The sequence below is a fragment of the Pagrus pagrus genome (genome assembly GCF_965226575.1).
Source record: "Pagrus pagrus genome assembly, chromosome: 11".
In the NCBI taxonomy this organism is placed as follows: Eukaryota; Metazoa; Chordata; class Actinopteri; order Spariformes; family Sparidae; genus Pagrus; species Pagrus pagrus.
This window is the reverse complement of record NC_140195.1, coordinates 10,951,246-10,974,022: the sequence shown is the minus strand read 5'-3', so window position 1 is coordinate 10,974,022 and position 22,777 is coordinate 10,951,246. Positions and strand designations below refer to the sequence as shown.

The 22,777-nt window shown below is 41.3% G+C and overlaps 1 protein-coding gene across 2 annotated transcripts in view; it reads left to right on the top strand.

The window, feature by feature from the left end:
• The window catches only part of LOC311264785 (cadherin-4-like), a 245,464-nt gene that overhangs the window by 186,783 nt on the left and 35,904 nt on the right, over positions 1-22,777 (top strand). For both annotated transcript variants that reach the window (XM_084365887.1, XM_084365886.1), the window contains one exon: positions 18,506-18,661. In XM_084365887.1, the coding sequence (XP_084222013.1) occupies positions 18,506-18,661 (156 nt within the window). The remainder of the gene's footprint in view (positions 1-18,505; positions 18,662-22,777) is intronic.

Here is a 22,777-nt window from a genome sequence, read left to right as displayed (position 1 = left end):
TGTTGTGGTAGAAACAGGTCTCTATGGGCACAGTCTCGGATTTTACCTTAATCCAAGCATGGCTCTTATTCCGACTCACTTCCTCCCCAGGGCAGTCCAGCTGGTCAGGTTGGATGGTTGAAAGACGTCATGGGTTGTGATGGTCTCAAAGTCCGCAGCTCTTAACCCAAAACACCCGCCTTGTTCTCCAATGCTGATAAAAATATTTCTGCTATAGGCAGTACAGTATGTGTTTCAGCAATAAAGCCAAAGAAATGACAAAATGTAGCATAATTTGGAGAAGCTAGGGGCCACTGCATTTTCATGCGCCACCGTTGCCACAGCAAACCTTATAGAGCTGGTCCCGTATATTAGCTAGTTTACACAACTGACTAACTCTCTTTTCACATAACTGCAGTTGTCAATGTGGCCAGACTTGTTATGATATTCATCTTTTTAAATACTTTTTCTATGCTGAGGTGGTGGCCATGTTGTTGCTGGTGACATACAGAGACGATGAAGTTCACTGAGAGGTTTCATACAAAACTAAATGATATTTTACAATCTTTTACTACAAACTGTAGCTTTTCTCGAGTTGAAAAATGATCTTTAAAATTGACAAACGTGTGTAATTCATGACACAATTCAAACGAGAATGAAAAACCTTGCTATTAACTACTACACAATTTTTTGGGGTCCAATGGGGCACAGGTGCAGGACCTCTCCATGACAAAGGCCTGGTCATTTTAAGCCATCTTAATGCAGAAATGTTACATATTGTAACTTTAAGTACATGAAAGTAGTAGAGTACATGCAACTCACTGCTTTCATTTGAAGGGTATAAGTGGTGCTTAACTTTAAAGAAAAAGACTAAATAAAAACCTAGCAAAGTGAGCAATGGATAGGAACCATGAATACAAAACTAGAACAAAGCAAAGAGAGGAAGAGTTCCAGAAAGACTAAAACAAAGAGTGGGGGGAGTAATTTTTCACAATAAACAGGTGTTCATTGTCGTTCTCTTTCTTCTGCGGCCAAACAGCCATCAATAGCATGTAAGGGACATTGATTTTTCACAGAGGCTTTTTGAAACCTTCCATTGATCCACACACTTCTCCTACGGCAGAGAGGCATTGATTTCTTCTGCTCGGGTAAATAAAGACTCAACGTAACCACCCCCACCGCCACCGCCCAACTCCCTTAACCCCCTATTAGAACAGCCGTCAGCAGAAAAATGAACAAAACCCTGATGAAACAACAGTTTAGCCAAGGAGCCAGATGGGGTGTGAATAAATGTTTGTCCAGTAAAATGCCTGTTTTATTGTACTGTTCGCTGACTCTGTGAGAAAATAATAGAAAGAGTGAAAGATGTGGTTTTGATCGGTCAGAGTTGCTGGTGTGGGTGAGATGGTTGTGCCACACTGAAAAGAGAGGTTTTATATGCTGTACAGTATCTGAAATGTACACATTATCAGACTGTTGATTGGTAAGCATCAGATGTTTTTAATGGATTAGTCTAAATTTGGGGAAATATCCTTATTTTCTTCATTACTGAGAGTTAGATGAGAAGATGGATACCACTGTCATCAACGAAGCTGCAGCCAAAGATGACTAACGTAGCTTAGCATTAACGGATAAGAAAGTTACATTTCGGTCATTCTACTCAACCTCGTGAGGACGAATAGTCAAGTGCAGTTTCGTAGTCCACAAAACTTTTCCGGGGCTTCACAGAAAAACAGCGTTGCAGCATTCTTCAAAACAACTTTTTTTGAGCCGTGATCTTCCCCGCAGCTGCTAAGCTAAAAGCCTCAGCGCACACACTGTCTGAAGTGGGTGCAAAAGCTCAACTGTGCATCATGGGAGTAAATAATGTCTTCTCGAATCAATTTGGGGATCTTGGGCCTTCTGCAGACTTGGATTATGCTTGACAATCTGTATGGAGCTATTTCATGTTTGTTTTTGGCTGTTTTGTTTTCTACGTTTTAACTCCCCAGATACTTCAGTTGCTAAGGAGAATGCTACATGCTAATGCTGTTCTCGTTTTAAGCGTTACTAATTAGCTTTTCCCTCACATGCAACTGACTGAGGTGTCTCTAAACACCTACAGAAGGTAAAGAAACACTTTCTCAAAACATTAGTTGTGTTTTACCCTTTTTCTCGCCATCTCTTTTCTTCTAATTGTTCTCCCATTGCATCACTTTTGTCCTTGTCATCTGTCTTTTCAGCCTCTCTCTTCAAACCTGTTGTTGATTCACTTCTAACCCAGGTCTGCTCTCTGGAATAATTTAGTATATATCTAAAGGAGATATTATTTTGAGAGAGAAAACATTTAGTCTGAGAACTAGAATAAGGGATGTGAAAATGACTGCAATTTTCAGCTAAACTGTTGTTTTATTGGATAATATTTCTTTGGATGAAAATTTTTCTGTCTACCGGCTGTCCTTGAGACGGAGAAGCCAGATATTTCGATAAAGCGCGGCTGCGTCCCTCAATAATCTCAGGACATTATATTGACAGGAATACCATTGAGAGAAACAGCAGCTGTGAGAGCAATAAGCCAAATAAATGGGTGCTTGTCAAAAGCCCTCTATTGACTGATATGTAGAGAAAGAGGCTCATTTGATATGTTGCACTATAATCGACAACTCATGTGTATCAGTATTTTGTTGCAGGCATTTATTTCCTGGTAGTAGCTTGAGGAAATATGTCTAATAACAGGGAGCCTGAATGTTAAACAGTGCACAAAATACTGACATTTGTATCCGATTTGATGTGTGTTGCAGTGCATCTGGTTATGTTTATGGTACTCACTGCAGCACCTGTGCTCCAATTTCTACATCTCTCTCCGCGGAGCACGTTGTGAAAAGCGTTTTCTGAGCAGAATGAGAGAACTCCCCCCCTGAGGTGTCTGCCATCTCCTCTGCGTACGTTTACCAGTGATTAATGACTGCTCCGCTTCACTGACAGAGACAGCAACAACAAAAACACCAGAAAGACAGACAAAAAAAGGGGGAAAAAAAGATCTGAAAGAAAAGGAGAAAACAAAAAGCAACATACTGTACAAGCGAGCTGGAGCTGTGGATGATTGCATTGGAGAATTTGAGGCGGGGGGGGGGGCAAAGACGTGTGCGTGTGAGTGAGAACAAGAAAAAGCAACAGAAAGAAAGGAAAAGAAGCGAGAGAGGCAAAGTGTAGGGTTCAACCAGGATTAGAGGCACGTCTGTGTTTGTGTTTAGGTCTGATAGACTTCCCGGAGAACTGCTGTTCACGGCCTCTTCCCTCGAGTCTAATGAAGCCTTTTGGCATCTACCACCCCACCGCCCGGCCAACACCAGCACTGCACTGACTAGCCTGCCCCTTCATCTTTTTCAACTCTCTCCTGCGGAGACATACGCTCACGAGCACACACACTCAATCAGAAACAAACATTCACATGCATACCCAGGCACAAAGAGAAATTACTTGTCCTACACAAGCAGCAAACAAAGGATCAGTAAAGCGCATGTGCTGTGTTGTTGCCTTTGTATATGCTCATTGTTTGGGGTTTTGTTTGGTCGCATTTCTGCTTTATCCCTGAACAAAGAGAAGAAAAAACTAAGCCAGAAAAACAGAACTCCATCTTGTTTTTCTTTAACCCAGCCGCCAGAGAAACCGCAGGATGGTGAAACGCAGGGATGCAAGTATTTAAGGATCACAATCCAGATCCAGAGCTCAGTCACTAGGAAACCACATTACTGCCCATATGGACCTGCACCGAACTCTGGGCTGTGGGCTAAATAAATTCAAGCTGTGAAAACAAATGTGTGCCTACATTAAGTCCCGCAAACACATCATCTTTACAGGATGTGCACTGCTGTATATGTGTTCAAGCATAGTTTGTTCTAGGTTATGTTTTTTTGTTATGTGTTCTTTCAAAGTTCTCGTGCGCTGCTGAGGTCCTTTTCTTGGCATGCATACAACTTCAACACAAATATGCTCAATTCAAACACACACATTACATTAGCTCTATCAAGCCAGGAAGAAAAGTAGGAAACAATAAACTCCTTTCAGGTATGCTTGGACCTCCTGTAGAGTTTGAAGAGGGAGGAAAAGCGATTTCGGTGGGTGCAAACAGTCAGGTCAGCATTACATTTGCGCTTTGTTTTACTGAGTACCACATCTTGACAAGTTTTTAAACTCTTGGCTTTTTGTTTGATTTCACCTCCTTAAGAATTCACACAAGGTATTTACCCTACAAACCCCAGCTCTTTTGTTCCAGCACAAGCAAACCTTGTTTGGTGACATTGCAAATATTTTTGCTAAATTCGCAGTTTGATATTTACTGATCCTCTTTTTTTGTTACATCTTAGCCTCATTGCTCTATGGATGTGAATTTCAGATGCTACTGTAGGTCGACAGTTGGTTGGTGCACCACTTTGGTCCAGACTAAAATATCTCAACAACTACTGGATGGATTGCCATGACATATTCTACAGTTGCTCATGGTCCCCAGAGGATAAAGCCGACTGAGTTTGACAATCCCCGTACTACTCCTCTAGCGGCATCTGCAGTTGACCTTTTTTGATTTTAGTTTCATCAACAACTATTTGCTGGACTGCTGTGAAATTCCCTCAGGATGAATTTTGTAATCCCTTGACCTTTCTTCTTGCAGCACCATCAGATTAATGTTTTAATGCACCAGAACTTTGGTTTATGACTGAATACCTGCAAAACTAACGACATCCCTATCAGACTCAACTGTAGCTTGTATTTTTTGGCTGATACCACTTTCACACTTTGTCTTTAATGTGAGTGGATACAATCGGCATTCACTCCTGTGACTCTGCAGCTCCAGCTCCAGCTGGCTGTGATTGGAACACAACACCCAGGTGGACAAGCTAATTTTCACCCATTGTTAGGGGCAATGCTATGACGTTTGTTCTTTGTGTGTTCTCTGTTCAGGCAGCACTCAAATATTGTTCAGTCGGCGCTGCTTTTGAAAGGGACACAGACGTAAACGATAATTTCTAAAGTGACCACCGGAGTGGCTTCCTTGCCTGTCAGCTGCCTGATCGCTACTGCACATGTGCAACTCTTAACAAAGATGAGAAAGAAGCAAGATGTCGAAGTCCTTAGCAACTTCCGATATCAGCTTCGGAAAAAGCAATGTGTCTAATTCAGAATATAAGTGATTAATACTTTTTTAAAACAGGTTATTTACTTCTGGATGTAGTCTGATGAGGTATATGATCTCGTGCTTTCTACTGTTCGCTGTTTTTTTGGCACACTCGTGATGATGAACATAACAAGCAAGAAAAAAACAGAAAGGTAAAATTGTCTCCCGGTAATGGGAAAATAGTTGATTGCCTATTTTTAGAGGGTTATCCCATGTTTAAAAAAAAGTGTTACAATTGGCAAATGTTGGCATGGTAAAATGGCAAACTGAGATGTGCTGCATTTGGCTCAAAACACCACTGGCTATAGATTTTTCACATTTATAAAGTCAAATAACATAACTGTTCAATCCATGCACAAGTAAGTCAAAATTGGAAACTGCTAATGTCAAAATGACTGCTCACTTATTTAATAAAGTCTGCTCTTGTAACAGCTAGGATAGAGCTCGATAGCCAGCCCTAGGTTATGATGGCATGAATGAAACACCAGAGGAAGTTCAGAGTGCTTAACATTGTTACTCTTGCTAATGGAGTCTTGTGCTGCAGGAACATGCTCACCCTTGTCTTTTTTGACAGTTCATATCATTAATGAAACATATGACCATAAAAGCAATTTTACTATCCTCTGAACACCACAAGACTCAACTATATAAGAGAAGAGGTGGGCATCCAGGGACACATTAATATCTCACGGAAGACGGTGGTCGATGGGGAAAGGCTTCATGAATGCTCTGACAGCGTTATTACGTTACGCATTGTTCTGATTCTTGTTTCTCTTCAATGATCCCCTATTTTCTTAAGAGCCAGACCCCCCCTCTCTTTGTAGAGTAGTCTTGTCTTGGCATATAACAAATACCTTATGAGCTTCATTTCCTTTCCTCTAATGAAATTAGTGCGATCAATGTAATTACATTTATCAGCCCCAGGAAATGGAGTCTCCTACAATCTCCTGGTATTGACGAGGAAAATAAATTGTTACAACATTCATATATTTGTCAGCAGCATTTGGCCTTTGTTTCCTCCTGTGTTCAGGGAAGTGAGACTGAAATGTAATTTTCACTGTTTAATATCTCATTATTTTGAAATTAGTGGCGTGAAGTCCCTGTAAACATGTTCATCAGCAGCCTCAGCTACGGTTTATTTTTCAAGAGAACATTTTCCAGACGTGGCCTCGTTGTGCACACCCAGGCCCAGAGCTGCTACTACAGAGGCTTTACAATAACGAAATAAACAACAAAAAAACCCTGCCTCAGCCACCCACTCACTCATACCCACACAAATGGAAAGCACAGACACACACACACACACACATAGAGATAAACACACACATGTTCACAAATCCCCCCCAACACATTCCTCTCTGATATGACATCAGGCAGCACCAGGCGGGCTCCCTCCTGGGTTCAGTTGGTGTTAAATTAAACAGTAAATCATCTCACCAAAAGACACAAGAGTTATGTGTGAGTCAAGGGCAACAGTTCTGGGCTCTTTAATAGGAGATGAGGAGGACTTTATGAAGGAGATAAATAACAGCTTAACAAACAGCCTCTGCCTGGTCCCCTGGAGGTTGGCCTCAGCGACCCCGTGGATCAGTAGGATGAAGGAGAGCCAAGAATCTCTATTCCTCTGAAGACATGAAAAAATAATGTGCAGTGAAATTGGAAGAAAGATATTCTGAAGGGGACTCAGGGAGGTGGGGACCAGCGATAAAGCAGGGGGGTTTGAGGGTGGTAGTGATTGTTGGTGATATGAGACAAGGTTGGTCAAATAGAGAGGACAGGTTGGCAGACAGACAGACAGACAGACAGAATGACAGCAGAGCATAAAAGTAGATACAGAGGAAATCATGCAGGCGGATCAAGCAGGCATGCACACATGGCAGTTGTCCTATCAGGTAATACTTAACTCCCACCCACCTTGCTCAGTAATGTTTGTACGTTTCCCTGAGAGACGCACCTAAGAGAATAAAATTTGATTCAACACAAAACAACGGCATTCAGAGGAAATGAACAAAAAGGTGATTACGAGGGGAAAAGTCCTAAGGCATGTGATTGAATTGAAATGAAGCGCTTTTGGGTGTAAGTCATGTGATAAAAAATTCTAATCACACTTAATGTGCTTGTTTTTTTTCCATTCCCCTTCTCTGGCTCTTTCTCTCCTGGAGGTAAAATGCGAGGGAAATCAAAATCGAGGCCTGCACCAGAATAAAGTGATCCTATTTACTTCGTCATTTACAGTGAAAAGCCTCAGTCAGAATCTTTTCATGCAAGTATAATGGATACTGTCATGGGGTGATCAAGTTTTTGTATGCTGGTAATAACCCCCAACTACAGACACAGACACACACCGGAGCTCAGACAGACACACATGAAGATCTGGTACAAGCATACATACATCACTGTGTATGTGTGTAATAAAATTCCTCACTGTGCAATGAAATGCTTTACAGCATCGCAAGATGAAATGGCTCCTAAGATAAACAGTTAAGCACCGGATAAAAAGTCGCCAGTATTTTATAACTCGTCCTTTAACTTTGCAGCCGTCTCATTGCTTCTCGCTTATGCGTACTTCTGGCCAATACTCCCCGATGCTGCTTCACGCATTTTTTTATTTGCTCTTCATTTTCAGGAGAAAAGAACATTTCCTCCTAACGCTCTATAAAAGCTTTAACAGCCCACATTGTTCATAAAACCAGAGTGATGCATAGCTCTTTGCACAGCGCCTGGTATCGAGGCATACAGGGATTGATGTTATGGTTCATCTGAGGCCGTGCGAAGCCCTTCTTTATATAAGGTGATTTGGTCGCTATGTTGTCAGTGTCACTTTACACTCAGCATCAAGTCAAGCGGCTAGTGCATATCCAGATTTTCAACAATGTTTCCCTGATGACTTCTGGGAATAGAAAGAGGTTTTCTGAACCTGACCGCTGATCCATTTTCTGATCTGTGTCAATCAAGGAATGACAGGTCAGCTGCTTTTGTAAGAAAGCAAAAACCGCATGTACATCAGCCATCTGTGTGTCATCCTTATGATACACGTGCTTGTGCTTGAGTAAAAATACACAGGCGTGAATCCACAGACACAGATGCATGGCTGCGCAAACATAAGCACACACACCTCCTCACTCTTCCAAGGTTCATTTGTCAAGATGACAGCTGGACTCTTGCTGAGGTGGAGTTTGCCAAGCAGAATCCCTCGCTTGGTTAGCAGGAGCCAGAACATCCTGGGAAACATTCTGACACACACTTAGAGGCTGCAGTGTGACCATGTATGTGTGTATGTGTGTGTGTGTGTGTGCATGCCTGTCTATGTGTTGTGAATGCGCAACTTTTCAAAACACCCAGCAGCAGCATGGCAAGGTCCAGCCCCACTTCAGTTTCTGCCTGTGCTTGGCAGGGGCAGGCTTGGCAGGGAGCAGCCCATTTTGTCAAGCTTCCAGTCAACATCAAACGTGCATACTGCTCCCGCCTCTACCTGAACACCTTTCCTCTTTTGCTTTTCCACTCACATCTGGGTCCTTAGACATCTGTTTTCCTCATGATACCTCCGAAATGTTTGCCCCTGTAGGCTGGGAGGAATGAACTGTATGCTTTTCCTTCCAAACAACCCTTCAGCTGTGTCCACTAGAAATGTGTCCATGCAATGATGTAACTGGATGCTTTTCTCTCTAGATTGAAAAAGACAATGCAAGGGGAATTCACTCCAGCAGGTCCCACAAAGGTCACGTGTCTGGTCAAAGGATAAAAACTCTCCCCCAAACTTTATCCCGCCCTGGCAACTTCTCTATACTTCCTGTTTCCAGCCAGAAGGGCTCATACTCTGCTACATTTGTGCTGATGCAGTCAATTCATAGCCACTTTCATTCCCTTCTCTTACTCTTACTCTTTCTTCCCTCCATTTTCCCTCCAGTCTGCATTTCTCCTCTTCTCTGCTGCCTGATGGTTTTTGAAAGTGAGAAGAAGCAAGAGAAGGAAGGTTGTGGGGAAAAGAGGGAGAAAGTGGTGTATGAAAGGTGGGCAGTGCGAAAGTGTGTGTGCTTGTATTGGTATGGAGTGGTGGTGGGGGGGGGTAAATGGCTGAGAAAAGTGCAATAGCAGCAGATTTCATGCCACTGTCACCCTCTCTCTCCCTCTGCTTCGCTCGCCTATACAAGTCTCTAACACTCTTTACTCTAATTACTCAGATTGGGTTTCCTGGGGATGAAGGGAGGAAAAGGGAGTTACAGGGGGTCCTTGATATTGTCCTTGTCAAAGCCTTGGGGAGCGACTTGAGAAGTCATTCATGCATCCATCACACTCCCGATTTCACAATTTAATCAATCCCCTAATGAAAGAGAGTGGCAGAGAGAGAGGCAGGGAGAGAGAGGTAATGGTGAGATGGCAGCCCTCACACTCTAACCCTGCTAAGCCAAAGCTAAGGGGTGCGGCCGCTCTTTGTCTGCCACCACAATGGCTGCCTTATTTTCATTCTCCCTGCCTGGAAGAGGGGAGTGAGGAGGGCGAGTCATTCCATTGTTACCTCCAGGGAGAATAGCACCTCTAATTTGCCATAAGCCTGCACTATTAAAGACCAGACTCCTTTCACACTGCAATAATTGGAAAAGTCATTCACTGCTTAACTTCCATTACTCCATGTTATTTTCACTAATGTGGAGGAAGGTCTTTTAATAATCTCACCTGCGTCACTTCTAGCTATCATTCAAATGGTACAAAAGCACATAGAGCACACTATCTCTCCATTTCATTTTTTCACACACTCGCATAAGACCAATAAGCCAGATAAATCTGAAAGCTCATCTTTTTGGCCCTGCGTCCCCTCCGTGAATGTGAAAATGGCATGCTCGCATTTTAACGCAGGCGGGGAAAACTGAGCTTTTCAGAAGCAGTGACAGAAGCGCATCTGTACATAACCCTGTGTAGCAGTAAAGTTGAAATGGCAACTTTCACTCACCTCTGACGGACTCTGTATTCATTCATTTTGAATGTCAGTGAATAGGATCACACAGTATAGGTGTTGGTAAAAAGCAGGATTTGTTTTTATTTTGCCAGACAACTTTGCGATTTTAAAATAGTGATTTGATTGACCTTTCAGTGCAATTTTTATGAGTCACAATAAAAATTATCATTAATGCACATTGATATTTGGGTTCAGTTATAGCAGGAGAGGACACAACTGAGATTTAACCAGCTAAGACTCAGCAGAGCAATGTAGCTATGAGAGACAGGACAGCATAATTGCGTTGTGTGCCTATGAAAAGAGGAGGAAATTTGTTTCGGTATTAATAAATGACCTTATAAGACTAACAAGAGCCCTTCAGGAGTCTTCCATGCTAGTGGTTCCAGGAGTCTGTATTGGGGAACATGAATGTCTACCAGGTTCATGCCAATACATACAATTGTTGTTGAGACATTTCTCTCAAAACCATAAAAGTCAACCTCGTGGTGCGCCAGAGGAAAAGTAGGTCGATCTCACCTCTATTGACCATCAATGTCGGGACAAAACTTGCAATTCATCCAATAATTTTGGAGATATTTCAGTCTGTTGGTCTTTGGTTGACCAACCAACAGACAGACGTTGCCATCCTTAGAGCCAAACCAAAAGCATTAAACATTTGAGTGGCTGTACATTACACATTCACACATACAGTGTTTTTACACACGACAGCCTTAATATGGACTGTCATTCTTAAACACTAAGCCACAGGTACGTCTGTATATGCAACTCTCACCAGATAATGAATACAAGATGTTATGCTGTTTGTGTTTTATGCTTAAGTTAGCAAGTGCATATTTGAAAATCCCAACTTCAAACTGAGATACTCAACATCAATCCTTCCCTACCTTTTGAAGAGATACAATGCTCAACATCAAAGCCTGAGCAAAAGTCTGTGTTTTAAAAAGGCCACAGGAAAGCTTTTAATGCAGACACTTTGCTGACTCACAGCAAAACACACAAGGTGTCTTTTTATCTTTGTGCGTGCAACAGAGTGCATTTGACAGATGGAGTATGTGTGTGATATGCAATGCCACCTAAAAACCTTTCTCTTGTAGATGCTCATTTTCTTCAGTTAACCAGTCTGTTTGTGACCTGTAGGTCAATACCTGTATTTCTCGCCTGCCTGTTAGGCTTTACTGTACTGTTGGAGGAACATATCTCTCTGTTTGTTCCTTTTGGCATTCGTTTTTGGTGCAGCTATGCCTGTTTGTTAGGCTTTAGAGCCGAGAAAGGCCTGGCTTTCAGCTCTTTAGGGGTTTGCTGTGACTTTGCTGTCTGCAAGCGACTGTTTCTGCTGTCCTACTGCTCACTGAACCAGTGTCATTCTCTGAACAGCAGCGCACTACAGCGCACCTAATTGGCACACTCATGACATGTCTCTGAGTGTGTGTGTGTGTGTGTGTGTGTGTGTGTGTGTGTGTGTGTGTCTGCATGTTTCTCTTAATGTTTGTGTCTGACATGCTTAAGCCAGATAGCGCTACTTTGAAAATGTTACCAACTCAAGCAGTTGAATATAGTTTCACTTCGTTTTGTGGCACGTTTTTTATTTGTTTGTTTTGTTTTTCCAATTTTCCTTTTTCCACAATCTCCTTTATATAAATCCATATGAAAGCTGAATCCATATGGCCATAATAGGCATCTTTTGCAGTGTATTATTTGCATTTGTTTAGTTTATTTCAAAATTATTTTTTAATCCTCACTTTGCTCACTGATGCTCACTGGCTTCATCTAAAACTCTTATATTTTAAAAGATATTTTCACATAAACAGCCTACTAACCATTTGAAGCTCACTGAAAGATATAACACACAAAGACCTAATAAAACAGTTGAATTTGAAAGTGACATGACATCTTTCTTTTAATGTTTCTTGAACTGAAGGCTTTGTGTAACCAAATGCAAACAGAATTTAGGAAATGTCTGTCTCACAGTATTTTCTCAGACATGTCTTTATGTGGTTTATGTTTGCACCATTCGGTGGCATGAGCAGCTACATACGGTCAGTATGTTTCCATATAGAAACCACTGTAGGCCACATCCAATAAATGTGCTGTCTGTAAAACGGACTTAGTAAAGACGAAATGGTCATGATCATAAGGCTCTTCTCTACTAACATATCAGTGCATGGTTTTATGTTGCATCCAAAGCAGAGAAAATATTAACCACTAATCCACTGCATGTGGACTTTGTTTTGGTTTTACTGAAGATGACTTTGATGCCCTAGCTGGTAAAGCAGGCTTTGTGACCACAGTGCCAACAGCCCTCCAGTCAGATACTCACCGCCACCCAACACACCATCAGCTCAACTTTTTTAACACATTCGCCTCTTCTGGTACTTGTGCTTTACTCATGTCCTTTGGTGTGTCAGATAAAGCAGTTATTTATATTATTTCTTCTATGAAATCAACCTCAAAACCAAATTATTCACAAGGATCTACAGTACCAAGGAAGTTATGTAATTTGTATGGTAATTGTTTCAATTTTACCCACAATGCCCCAAGAACAGTATGGCAATGTGTATGGTAATTGCAGTTCTCCATATGTGAGAACTGCAATTACCTTCTGATTATCTTCAGTATGCCATACCTGCACTACAATAACTTCCAAGTATAGGAGACATCAATTATAATTTGCCAATATTTGCCTGAGATATAATGACTGTACCCGTACATGCACTGACATACATCACCAGAGAAAAGGAGCAGACATGTAGAACCTGTATGTGTCTAGAAAAAGAATAATATAAGAATCTTTATTTGATCCCTTATCATACAAGGTACAACATAGTGAAACTATCTTTCAGGTAGCCTGTAGAGTGGTAATCTGCACTGCTAGATGAGACTTAATCCCACACACTGGACCTTTAAGGAAGAACTACTGTTGATCAGATCTATTGTATTGCAAAGCAATTATCACCAATAGATAATGTATGAAATACTTTTCATATGAACTGATTCTGACACAGAGCTTATTGTTTTATGACTTCTATTGTGTGACTGAGATGGACTGCTTTTCTACATGATCGGTGGACGGATTGGTCGTGTAAAATGAGAGCAGTCACTCATTTTGTGAGATCATCAATCTGCCTGGCACACATTCACTTCCTCATTCATCATTTATATAATAATCTTCTCTGATCTATCTGCTTTTTTGGTTAAGGAGATACACATTCATTCTTTAATGTTTGTGTTTGTGTTTGCTAGTTCGAAACTTACTTCTTCTTTTTATTTTTTATGGTGTCAATACTTTCACAGCGCCTCCATCGCTCTGGTGAGGGGGACAGACCTGTAAACATAATGAGTATACTGGCATCGACAGTGCCTGTGAACACAGCAAATTCTATTTCTAAATGTGTATACTGGAGCCCTAAGCCTCTCCATGTTCCTCCCCTTTGTTTACATATAGCGCCTTCTCTCCTAATCTGCCATGGTGATAGTTGCGTGGGCTGAGGAAAAGCTTGAATGCTGAGGCAAACAAATGCAATGGTAATATGCTCAGGAACGCTCTACCATACAAAGCAGTGAGGCCCACCATCGCCTGACCTAAAAAATAGACAAGAACAGCCTGGTTAACCCGAGTACAGCAAATAAAGAGCTGAGCAGATAAACACATCCAATTGCTACTCCATTAAGCTATATTATAACCATTTATTAATTGTTTGTATATTTCTTATGAATGTTAAATTGAGGGACTTCAAGTAAACTGTGGCTAACTCTCTAAATAGCGTAGATGCATTGCACACAAACAAAACACCTGTTTTTTACAGTCCTGGGCCAGATGCTCATTCAAATCTTTTGCATGACAAAGGCCAGACATCTTTTGAATTGCCAGAACAGAAACTCAAAACTTTAATAATGCAACTAAAAGCTATATTTAGTACATTTTTAGTCTTCCATTGAATCACCATCACAGCCTAATAATGAGGTGCCAAAGATATCTAATTGAAGAGCTAAAGCCAAATTAGGTCGAGTTCATGCTTATTGTGTAGCTATGTGATTTCAATCCCCAGTTTGACTTAATGACTGAGAAAAATAGAAACCCCGCCATTCAGCTCTGTGTTTGGTCTCCACCTAGTCCTGAAGAAACTTTTTTAGCCTAATCCTAGCCAATTAGTTTATTTTGCCTAACCCTAACCAAGTATTTTTTTCCCCTGAAACTGAAAAAAAACTGAAAACTGTTCTTGATTGTAATTGGTACAACTCTCATGTTGTTTAGTGGTTTCTTCTAGCGTCAGTTTTGCACATGAAAGGCTCTGCAGTCAAATTTGTATTGATACGTTAACGTACGCATCGACTTTCAAAATAAAACGTGCTGACAAACAGTTCACATTGTATGACACATTATGACCTTTGGAATGTTATTAATATTGTCAAACAGTCACAGTTTAGTTAAGTTTAAGGGGAAAAAAATAATTGGTTAGGGTTAGGCAAAATAAACTAATTGGCTAGGATTAGGCCGAAAAAGTTGGATAGGGTTAGGAAAGGATCATACTTAGGGTAAAAATAGCTAACATAAGTTATGTAAGTGACAGAACTTGCGTCACGCACGTGACATCAGTTACATCATTTGTGTGTGTTCACTTACTGACGTTATTAATTATTGACATAAATTAAAAAGGAATCACTCTCGACTCGAACACCGGTCTCCTGAGAAAAAGTCCTGTGAATGACTCACCCTACGACCCCAGCTAGCCCCTGACCTGGACTTTCTCACTCTTTATTGTACTGTTCTAAAGAAGCGCTTCAAGCAGTGATGCTAGAGGGGCACCTACAGTGTCAAACTTAGAAACGTTGGGCCACGAATCAGACTGCAGGATTTGACGCACTGTGAGTGAGAACGGGCTGTAAAGGCTCCACTTTGATGTTGGTGCTGGGCAGATAGAAGACAGTGGGTTTTTGGGATTTTTTTCACTGTGTAAGATTGAACCAGCCAACAATCAAGTTGGCCCAAAAACCAAAACAATGACCTGAAACTTGTTATACAGTATAAAGCTTTGTGGTGCTGAGGGGAAGTGCGGTGTCAGGTTATAATTCTCTGTTTCATCGCTCCGAGCGACCCCTTTCACATCCAAGTGGAATCTGGATCATCATATTCTTAAATTAAGTGGTAGTGTATATGTACAACATGCAGTGTAGTCACACATCTAAGTGTTAGTAGTTGGACACTTTAAAAGTGTTAGTTAACATGAATTTTTAAGTGAGAATTAATTCCTCTGCACCCCAGTAATTGTGGTAGAATCGCGGTTCTGTGTTATTCATTCCCCTCTCTTCATCTCCTCTTCTCTGTTTTCCCCGAAGACCCGGTAGCATGATAATTTCTCATTTGATTCAGTTTTGCCTGGCAGAAGGGAGCTAAGCTCACTGATAAGATCTCCTTAAGAACCAGACAAGTTGTCAGTAATGAAGGGAATTGCTTTGATCCGTCGACAAATAGGTCATTTAGACAGTGTCTGGTTTCTGATGCCAGATGATACAGTCATGCCTCTCTCTCTCTCTCTCTCTCTCTCTGCCTCTCTGTCTCACTTTCACTATCAATCTCTCTTAGCTGAGCGCTGCTTGTCTGTTCTCTCCCCCCCTATAGTCACATACTATCAAGAAAATAGAGGGAAAAATCAGAGGGAATGACAAAAAAAACAAAAAAACTGAAAACTGTTCTTGATTATTATTGGCACTCTTGAAAAATGAATTCTTTTGTTATTTATTACCCAATGGAGACGTTTTTATGTGTGTGTTACTGTGTGTTATTGTGTGAGGTGCAAGATAGCAGTGCAGAGCGAGAGTTTCCCTCTTTTCATTAAAGGAAATAAAAAGTACTTATGCAGTTATGAGAAGCTCTTGGTGCTCATCTCACGCTGGACTTTTTCTTTTTCAACGCAATTCCTCCCTTTCTGAAGGCAAAATGGTAGAATGACAGTGAGAGCAGATCACTATTGAAATGACATCCCGTCTGTCACAATATTCTGTGATAAAAGCAGAAGACTGATAACATGCTACAGCAGTAAGCGGATTCATTTCCCTGACATCCATTATTGGATCCCTTAATGCATAACCATGTATATATATTCATGTGATATGCCTGTGTGTGTTATTACATTCATTATTAAATCATGAGGCAGACAAGGCACAACTGTGCACGCTTGAATGCGCACATGTGCAAACAAATATTTGGTAGAAACCGATAAGGATAGGGATTCTGGCGCTGTCCCTCAATAGTTTTAAAAGCGTTTACGTGAACACTGTGGGAGGGAGAGCTAATTGGCTGGAATGACTGTGGAAACGTGCAGCTGAATCTCTTTCCCCCCCCCCCAAGCAGGACGACTTGGAAACGGGTGGGAAATCAGGGAGGCGGGGAAAACCCAAATGGAATTATGGAGAGCTATCACTTCCTAACTGGTGAGGATTTATACGCCACTGCCAAGGCCAACGGATTGAAGTAATTTCATTTTTCATGCATGGCTTCTGTCCCCACGGAGACCTGAAGCAAAGAGAGAGAGAGTGATGAGAGAGTACAGCAGAAAGGAGAGATGAGAGGAAAGGGGTGGCGTTGAAATGAGAGAGAAGGAGTTGGAAAGGAGGAGGGAGGGCAGAGGAAAGGGGAGACAAGGAGAGGGGAGGAGAAAAGAGGGATGAATGAGTGGGGGAGACAGTTTGGCAGTCGGATGTGTAGTAATTGCTTGTATTTTCTAATGCGACAGGAGAGGTAGATGGAGCCGGTGTGCTGCAGTCTCTGTGCTTTGCCTGTAGAGGAGGGTAATGGCAGTACATTGAGAGTTCAACAGTGATGCCATAGCTGGATGTTTGTTAGTTTGTTGGTGTTTAACGGGTAGAGTTCCTTTGAAGTAATAGCAGTCGATGCCTGCAGCTCGTTAATTATCATAGCTGTCAGCAGTAATTTGCTGAGATATGTGCAGAGCATTCTGACGTTCTCCTCCCCCTATTCCCCAAAGAAAACACACAGACAGACATGCACAAATAGCAATAGTGGGATGTTGTGACAGCTCCTTTTGCAATCATACAGGAATGGCATCTATAACTGATCGTATTCTTTTGATAAGAAAGACGCACTTCAACTTGATCTTTGTGATAGAGAGCTGATGATAATGCTGAAGCTGATGAAGAGGAACAGAAGGTTGTGTCAGTGTCAGTAACGGTGACAGGTTTTTATTCCACCAGCAGGAAAAGTTAGGATGGCACCTGTCTAATACTGTATGTCCGTACCGTGTCCTTGTTAGTTGTTCCAGCTATTTTCTCAGCAGGGCAGAATTCCTGGTGTGTCAAAAGTGTTGCTAAATTGGTTCCTCAAGTGGTGAAAGATGGAGACAACTCTGGACAGCCGGACTCTTCTGGTGCACTCTGGCTCTCCACTGAAATGTTAATTGATTAGAAGGAAAAAGGCTGACCGTTCCCGTGTGTGTATGTTTGTACAGGATGTGCCCGAATATTGGAGTAAGTGTATGATTGAGTCATTTTGATACACCGGCTGATGTTCACGGGTTGTCATGTAGCTAATGGGCAGAGATGGGATACTTGGAGGTTTGGACTCCATTTGGGTTCTAAATTGAAAAACTCCTCCGAATGAGTCCCAATTACACAGCACTTCAGTCCAAATCACATGCCTAGCCGTGCACTTAATGTACCTATTAGCTGTCTATCCGGGAAGGATAGAACCAAAATACAGGCCTATTTCTTGAAGAACATCCTGCTTCCCATCTCCCACAGTTTTTAAATAATTCTCTTCTTGCGTTCATCTCCTGTTTCCTGTTGTTTCTTCAGCAACAATTGAGGCCTCATATTTTCACTTTCCTATGTTTTTTTTTTCTTCACATACTGTCTGTAGTAACAGCCTGGCTCCTGCCAAATCTTAATAAATCACAACCTGACTATCAAACTTCACAGTAAATATATGTTGATTTCATTTCGCCCTCACTGAAATATTGAATTAAAATTTCTCTTTTGAAGCTGTCCAATTCTGCAAAACAGAATGCATAGCGCTCCCTGCGGCAGCACTAATGGAATCCTTGAATATGTGGTAGCTAAAAATGCCAAACTGTGATATATAATATCTGTGTGTGTGTGCAAGAGTGCATGCCCTGGGTATGTGAGTGTGCTTGTGAATAATATGCAATATCAGGTTTCTGAGATTGTGTAAGGACAAAATTATTAAACTCTGGGGCTGTATATCACAAACTGGTCCCTGAATAATAAACACGCCACAGCACATGCTGCACCCATAGGTGTAGGTTGGCCATGGTAACTGTGTTTGAGTTTAGTTCAGTTCAAAAGAGTCCAGAGAAAGATAAACTCATGTGGCTCAGTGAAACACAGTATGACACTTGATAAAGACGTGATTGATTGAGTGTTCCTCTTTGTTTGTTGTGATGCAGATTCGTTCAGACCAGGACCAGGACATTTCCATCCGGTACAGCATCACTGGGGTGGGAGCAGATCAACCACCCAATGAGGTGTTCAATATCGACCCCGTGCTCGGAAAGATGTTCGTCACCAAACCTCTTGATCGAGAACATCGCTCGTCTTACCATGTGAGTGTGTTTATCTCTCTCTCACACACACACAAGAACACACACACACACACACTTTCACACACGACGAAAGAATAGTTGCGGCCTTTAAAATGAAACCTACAAACATTATTGCACAGCCAGTGAACCCTCGGACACATATGTCTCTGCCTCATTCCGACAGAACAATTGGCGATTAGCTACAGAGTTGAGTAGCAGTATTGGAGTGTGAGTCCGTGGCCTGTATGTGTTATGCAGTGCTGTGAATTTTAACACCCCAATCCAGAAGGTGCAAATAATGCATCTAAAAGCAGTTCGCCAGTCGCCTTTAAACAAGAAAGAAGAAGCTGCTATGTTGCTCTGCTACTAGCACGCCGGTCCTACGAGTGATTGTTTGTCCACATAGACAGATTAAAAAACCTGATCTGCAGGTCAGGCCTGCACCGGTAGAAATTTAGCATGCCAGTTCAGATAAAAATGTACTTTCAATGAATAACCAGGAAGCAAAGCCTATCCCTAGTATCTGTTTCAAACTGGTTCAAAAGGCCTAACTCAGAATCAGTGCGTACATTATAAAAGTGCTCTTTAAATACTGTATTTATATCATGAAATAAAATAAGAATATCTCAAGAAAGACTCACAAAGAAGAAATCAATCATAAAATTGTAATTATCAGTCAGTCAGCTGTATTATTATATGCGGATGTGTATGAACAGTGCTAAAACTAATCACATAAAAATTATTTTATTGCTTTATCATACGTTTGCTCAACATAAAAAAATCTGTTCTAGAAAGCATTTAATTAAATCCATTCAATAAGTGTTACACAAGTATATTGCATTGCATTGTTACATTGAGCAGGAACACACTTCTTTGAAGAGTTGTGTCCGTGTCTATGTCTCTGTGTTCTTGTACTTTGATAACTGTGAGGGACAAGATTGTTTTTATGCACAATGATGACGGATGGAAATAATTTTCAAAGTTTAAGAAAATGTCAGTCGGGTGCATTAACACAAAAGTACCTAGTCAGCGTAGAGTCAGTTAGCTGCATGGCTAACTGAGCTAACTAACTGCACGTAGAAGCAGTTTACAGTTATTTTAGCAACAAATAAAGCTATCTGTCAAATGGAAAACTCCATGAATCTCAGAGAGTTGAGACAGAGCAGCTGGAGGATATCAGAAAATATTATTCTGTTTCTCCAACATAGTAAATGGTGTGTAACAAAGTGCTGTAAAGCATCTGCACATCTCACAGGAGATCATACCAGCTTACCAAAGGCGTTGGGGGTTAGGGTTAGAATGACAGATGTGTCTTTTTCCTTGCAAGTCAGTGTACCATCAAAATGATTTTGAAGCTATTATTTTAAGATAAAATAGGTACATAATGTTGCTTTAAGCTAGTCTCTCTGCTGCTGTGAAAAGTGAGCCCTGTGGCTGAGGTGAGCATGTTCATCATTACAAGTTTCTGTCTCTGGTTTTCTCCGTCTCTGTACCTGCCACTCCTTTTGTTCTGTGGGAATCTAGTCTGACTTACGGTCCTGGCGAGCTTGCAAGCCCAGCCTTTTAGTGTGAGCTGAGCAGATTTATACCCCGGAGAAACTCCAATCAATGAGGTAATTTGTTAAGAAAGGCAGAGGCTTGCTCAAGGCTGTTTAAGCCAAACTCCATGTTGTTTGTTGTAAAGGAAAAGTGTTAGATGGTGAGGAATACAAAGTGCAGGAAGGAATCAGATGAGACAAGGAAAATATGTGCATGTGAACAAATGAAGAAAGGTGTTGCAGTTCAATTAAAGGCCTCAAATACCAGATGGTGTTTGAGCAACAGGAAAGCAATTGTATAAAACATGAACATCCTCAAGCTGAGAACATTAAAGACAGGGAAAATTTGATTTACAGAGCAACATCAATCTGAAAAGCAACAACGCACTCGAAGTTAGAATCTGACTTTGTGCTCTGTCTTTTGTTTACTTCATATTTCATGCAAGGACAGAACAAAGTTACGGTCTAGTTCTTTTTATTTCAAAAGAATGAGGACTCTGAAATTCAAAACCAGCCATGCAAAAAGATGCATTCTTATGAGGAAAAAAAAACCTTGTAGCTCCTAGGTTTGCTGTTATCTTTATCAGGATTCTGCCTCATTGCCAAATACCAAGTGCTGCCTGGTACGATCTGTTTTCTCCCCCTGCCTTTCAAGATAATAACTTTAATGTGGGCCCTGAATTACATTTTGCCTTCTTTAAACATGACGGTAATCTCTGACTTCTACCGTTATTGAATTAGGGTGTGGGTGCATGGGGGAAGGAGGGATGAGGGTGGGTAGAGATAACGGGCCGGGCTCCCAGCCTGTTAGAGCACAGCGTGATGCGATGTGCGATGGCAGCACACGGATATTGGGTGCAGGACAGATCAGACAATGCAGTGGGAAAAGTAAAGTCAAATTAACCTCAGGGAGACCTGAAGAGACAATTCTGGTGGAGGTGCAGAGTGGGAGCAGGTGGTGGAGAGGGGAGGATGGGAGGCAGTAAAGAGGATCTTCACATCTCTGAGGAGAAGAAGCGAAGGAGAATGCTACTTATTCTATTTCCTGCCACAACGAGCCTGGAGGCTATTTCACTTATCTGGCTCTCATGCTTTTGCGCTGGCCAGGTAACATTTTTCCCATCAGGCATGTTCAGATGGAAAGAGTAGCATTCCCTCAATTCTCCATACATGACAGAGAAAAAATATCTGCTCATGTTACAGTTTTTCTTCTTTTTTCTCTATCTGTTCCTAACGTGTTTCCAATTTCCCCTCTTCCTCTTCCTTTCACGTATATACCTAACATCAAATAGGGTCTTTTCCCTAAAATTGATTGCTGACATTTTACCAGAATAAATATTTACCAGCCTATATGTTAGGAGCAGGATGTAGATAGTATCTGGCCTTTTTTCCCCCTGTTGTATGATATAAACTAAACATCCCCAGTGCTTCCAGCTGACAGGAATATCACTGAATAAGTCATGCTCAGGGATATAAACATTCCCAGGTAAGGTGAAGTGAATCAAAACAGCTTTAGAGAGAGCCTAGGAATTCATTTTGAAATGCCACCTGAGTCTGTTAGTTTGACCTTCGCATATGGAGTGAAAAACAAACTACAAACATTTGTTTAAACTCAACATATCCGTGATAATTCAGTTATTTTCCTTGCTCTTGTTTTCATTCATTCTTTTCTTTTTTCTCTTCGTGGAGACCTCATTAAAGAAAAAGCAGTCAGGACACGTTTTACAGCATGTCCAAACTTTGTGAGAAATCCTGGTTGGTGATTCCATTGATCTGAGCGCAGCTGAGTTGAATTTTAGATGGGCTGACTGTGTTTGTGGAGTCAGATGGAAGTGAGGAGATTTCAGGACTCGCTTTCAAACAAAACCAAACAGAATGTTGGCCTGGGATCCGACACAGTGATCCTGAAACAGACACCTTCCCTTTACAACAAGAGCCAATAAAATAAGATGTTTCTTGTTTTGGTTTCTGCTTAGATAAAAACTTTTGGGGAAAAGAGATAAGAAGTCTGGAGAAAGTACATGATCGCAAAGGCAATTACTCTGCAAGAAAAATATCCTGAATTTCATTTCTGGCCCTACTTAATATTGCTGCGTAGCTTTAAGAAACCTTTTTCAAACTGCTGTACTGTATAATTCAATAATGCAGATTGTATCAGCCCCTTTGTTTTCATGAGCAGGTTGAATGCCAAATTCAGAAAACAGCACAGAGGTGTTTTTCTGTTGGCTTTAGAGGTGCTATGAGAGCAGTCACCTTGAAGTGTTAAAAAAAAACTGCTTTCAGTTTGTTGGTGTTTTATTTATGTTGTTTCTTCCTTGCTTTTGTCCTTTCCTGAGCGGAGACAGTTGGGAATGCACTTAGAGGATGAGGGCGTCTTTAAAAGCAGTGATTCAAAAAAGTGATACTTTTGATACCAACAACTACTGAAATGTAGGCAATAACAGCCGTTACTGTGGACCAAAAGTGGAGGGTTGTTTTCAGAATTGTGAATGCACAATGAAGTCTGGGGAAGGAGTGAATGCTGTTAATTTACATGTTCAATTTTAGCGATTTATATTAACCCAGCAAATAGCACATTAAAATTAAACTGGTCCTCATT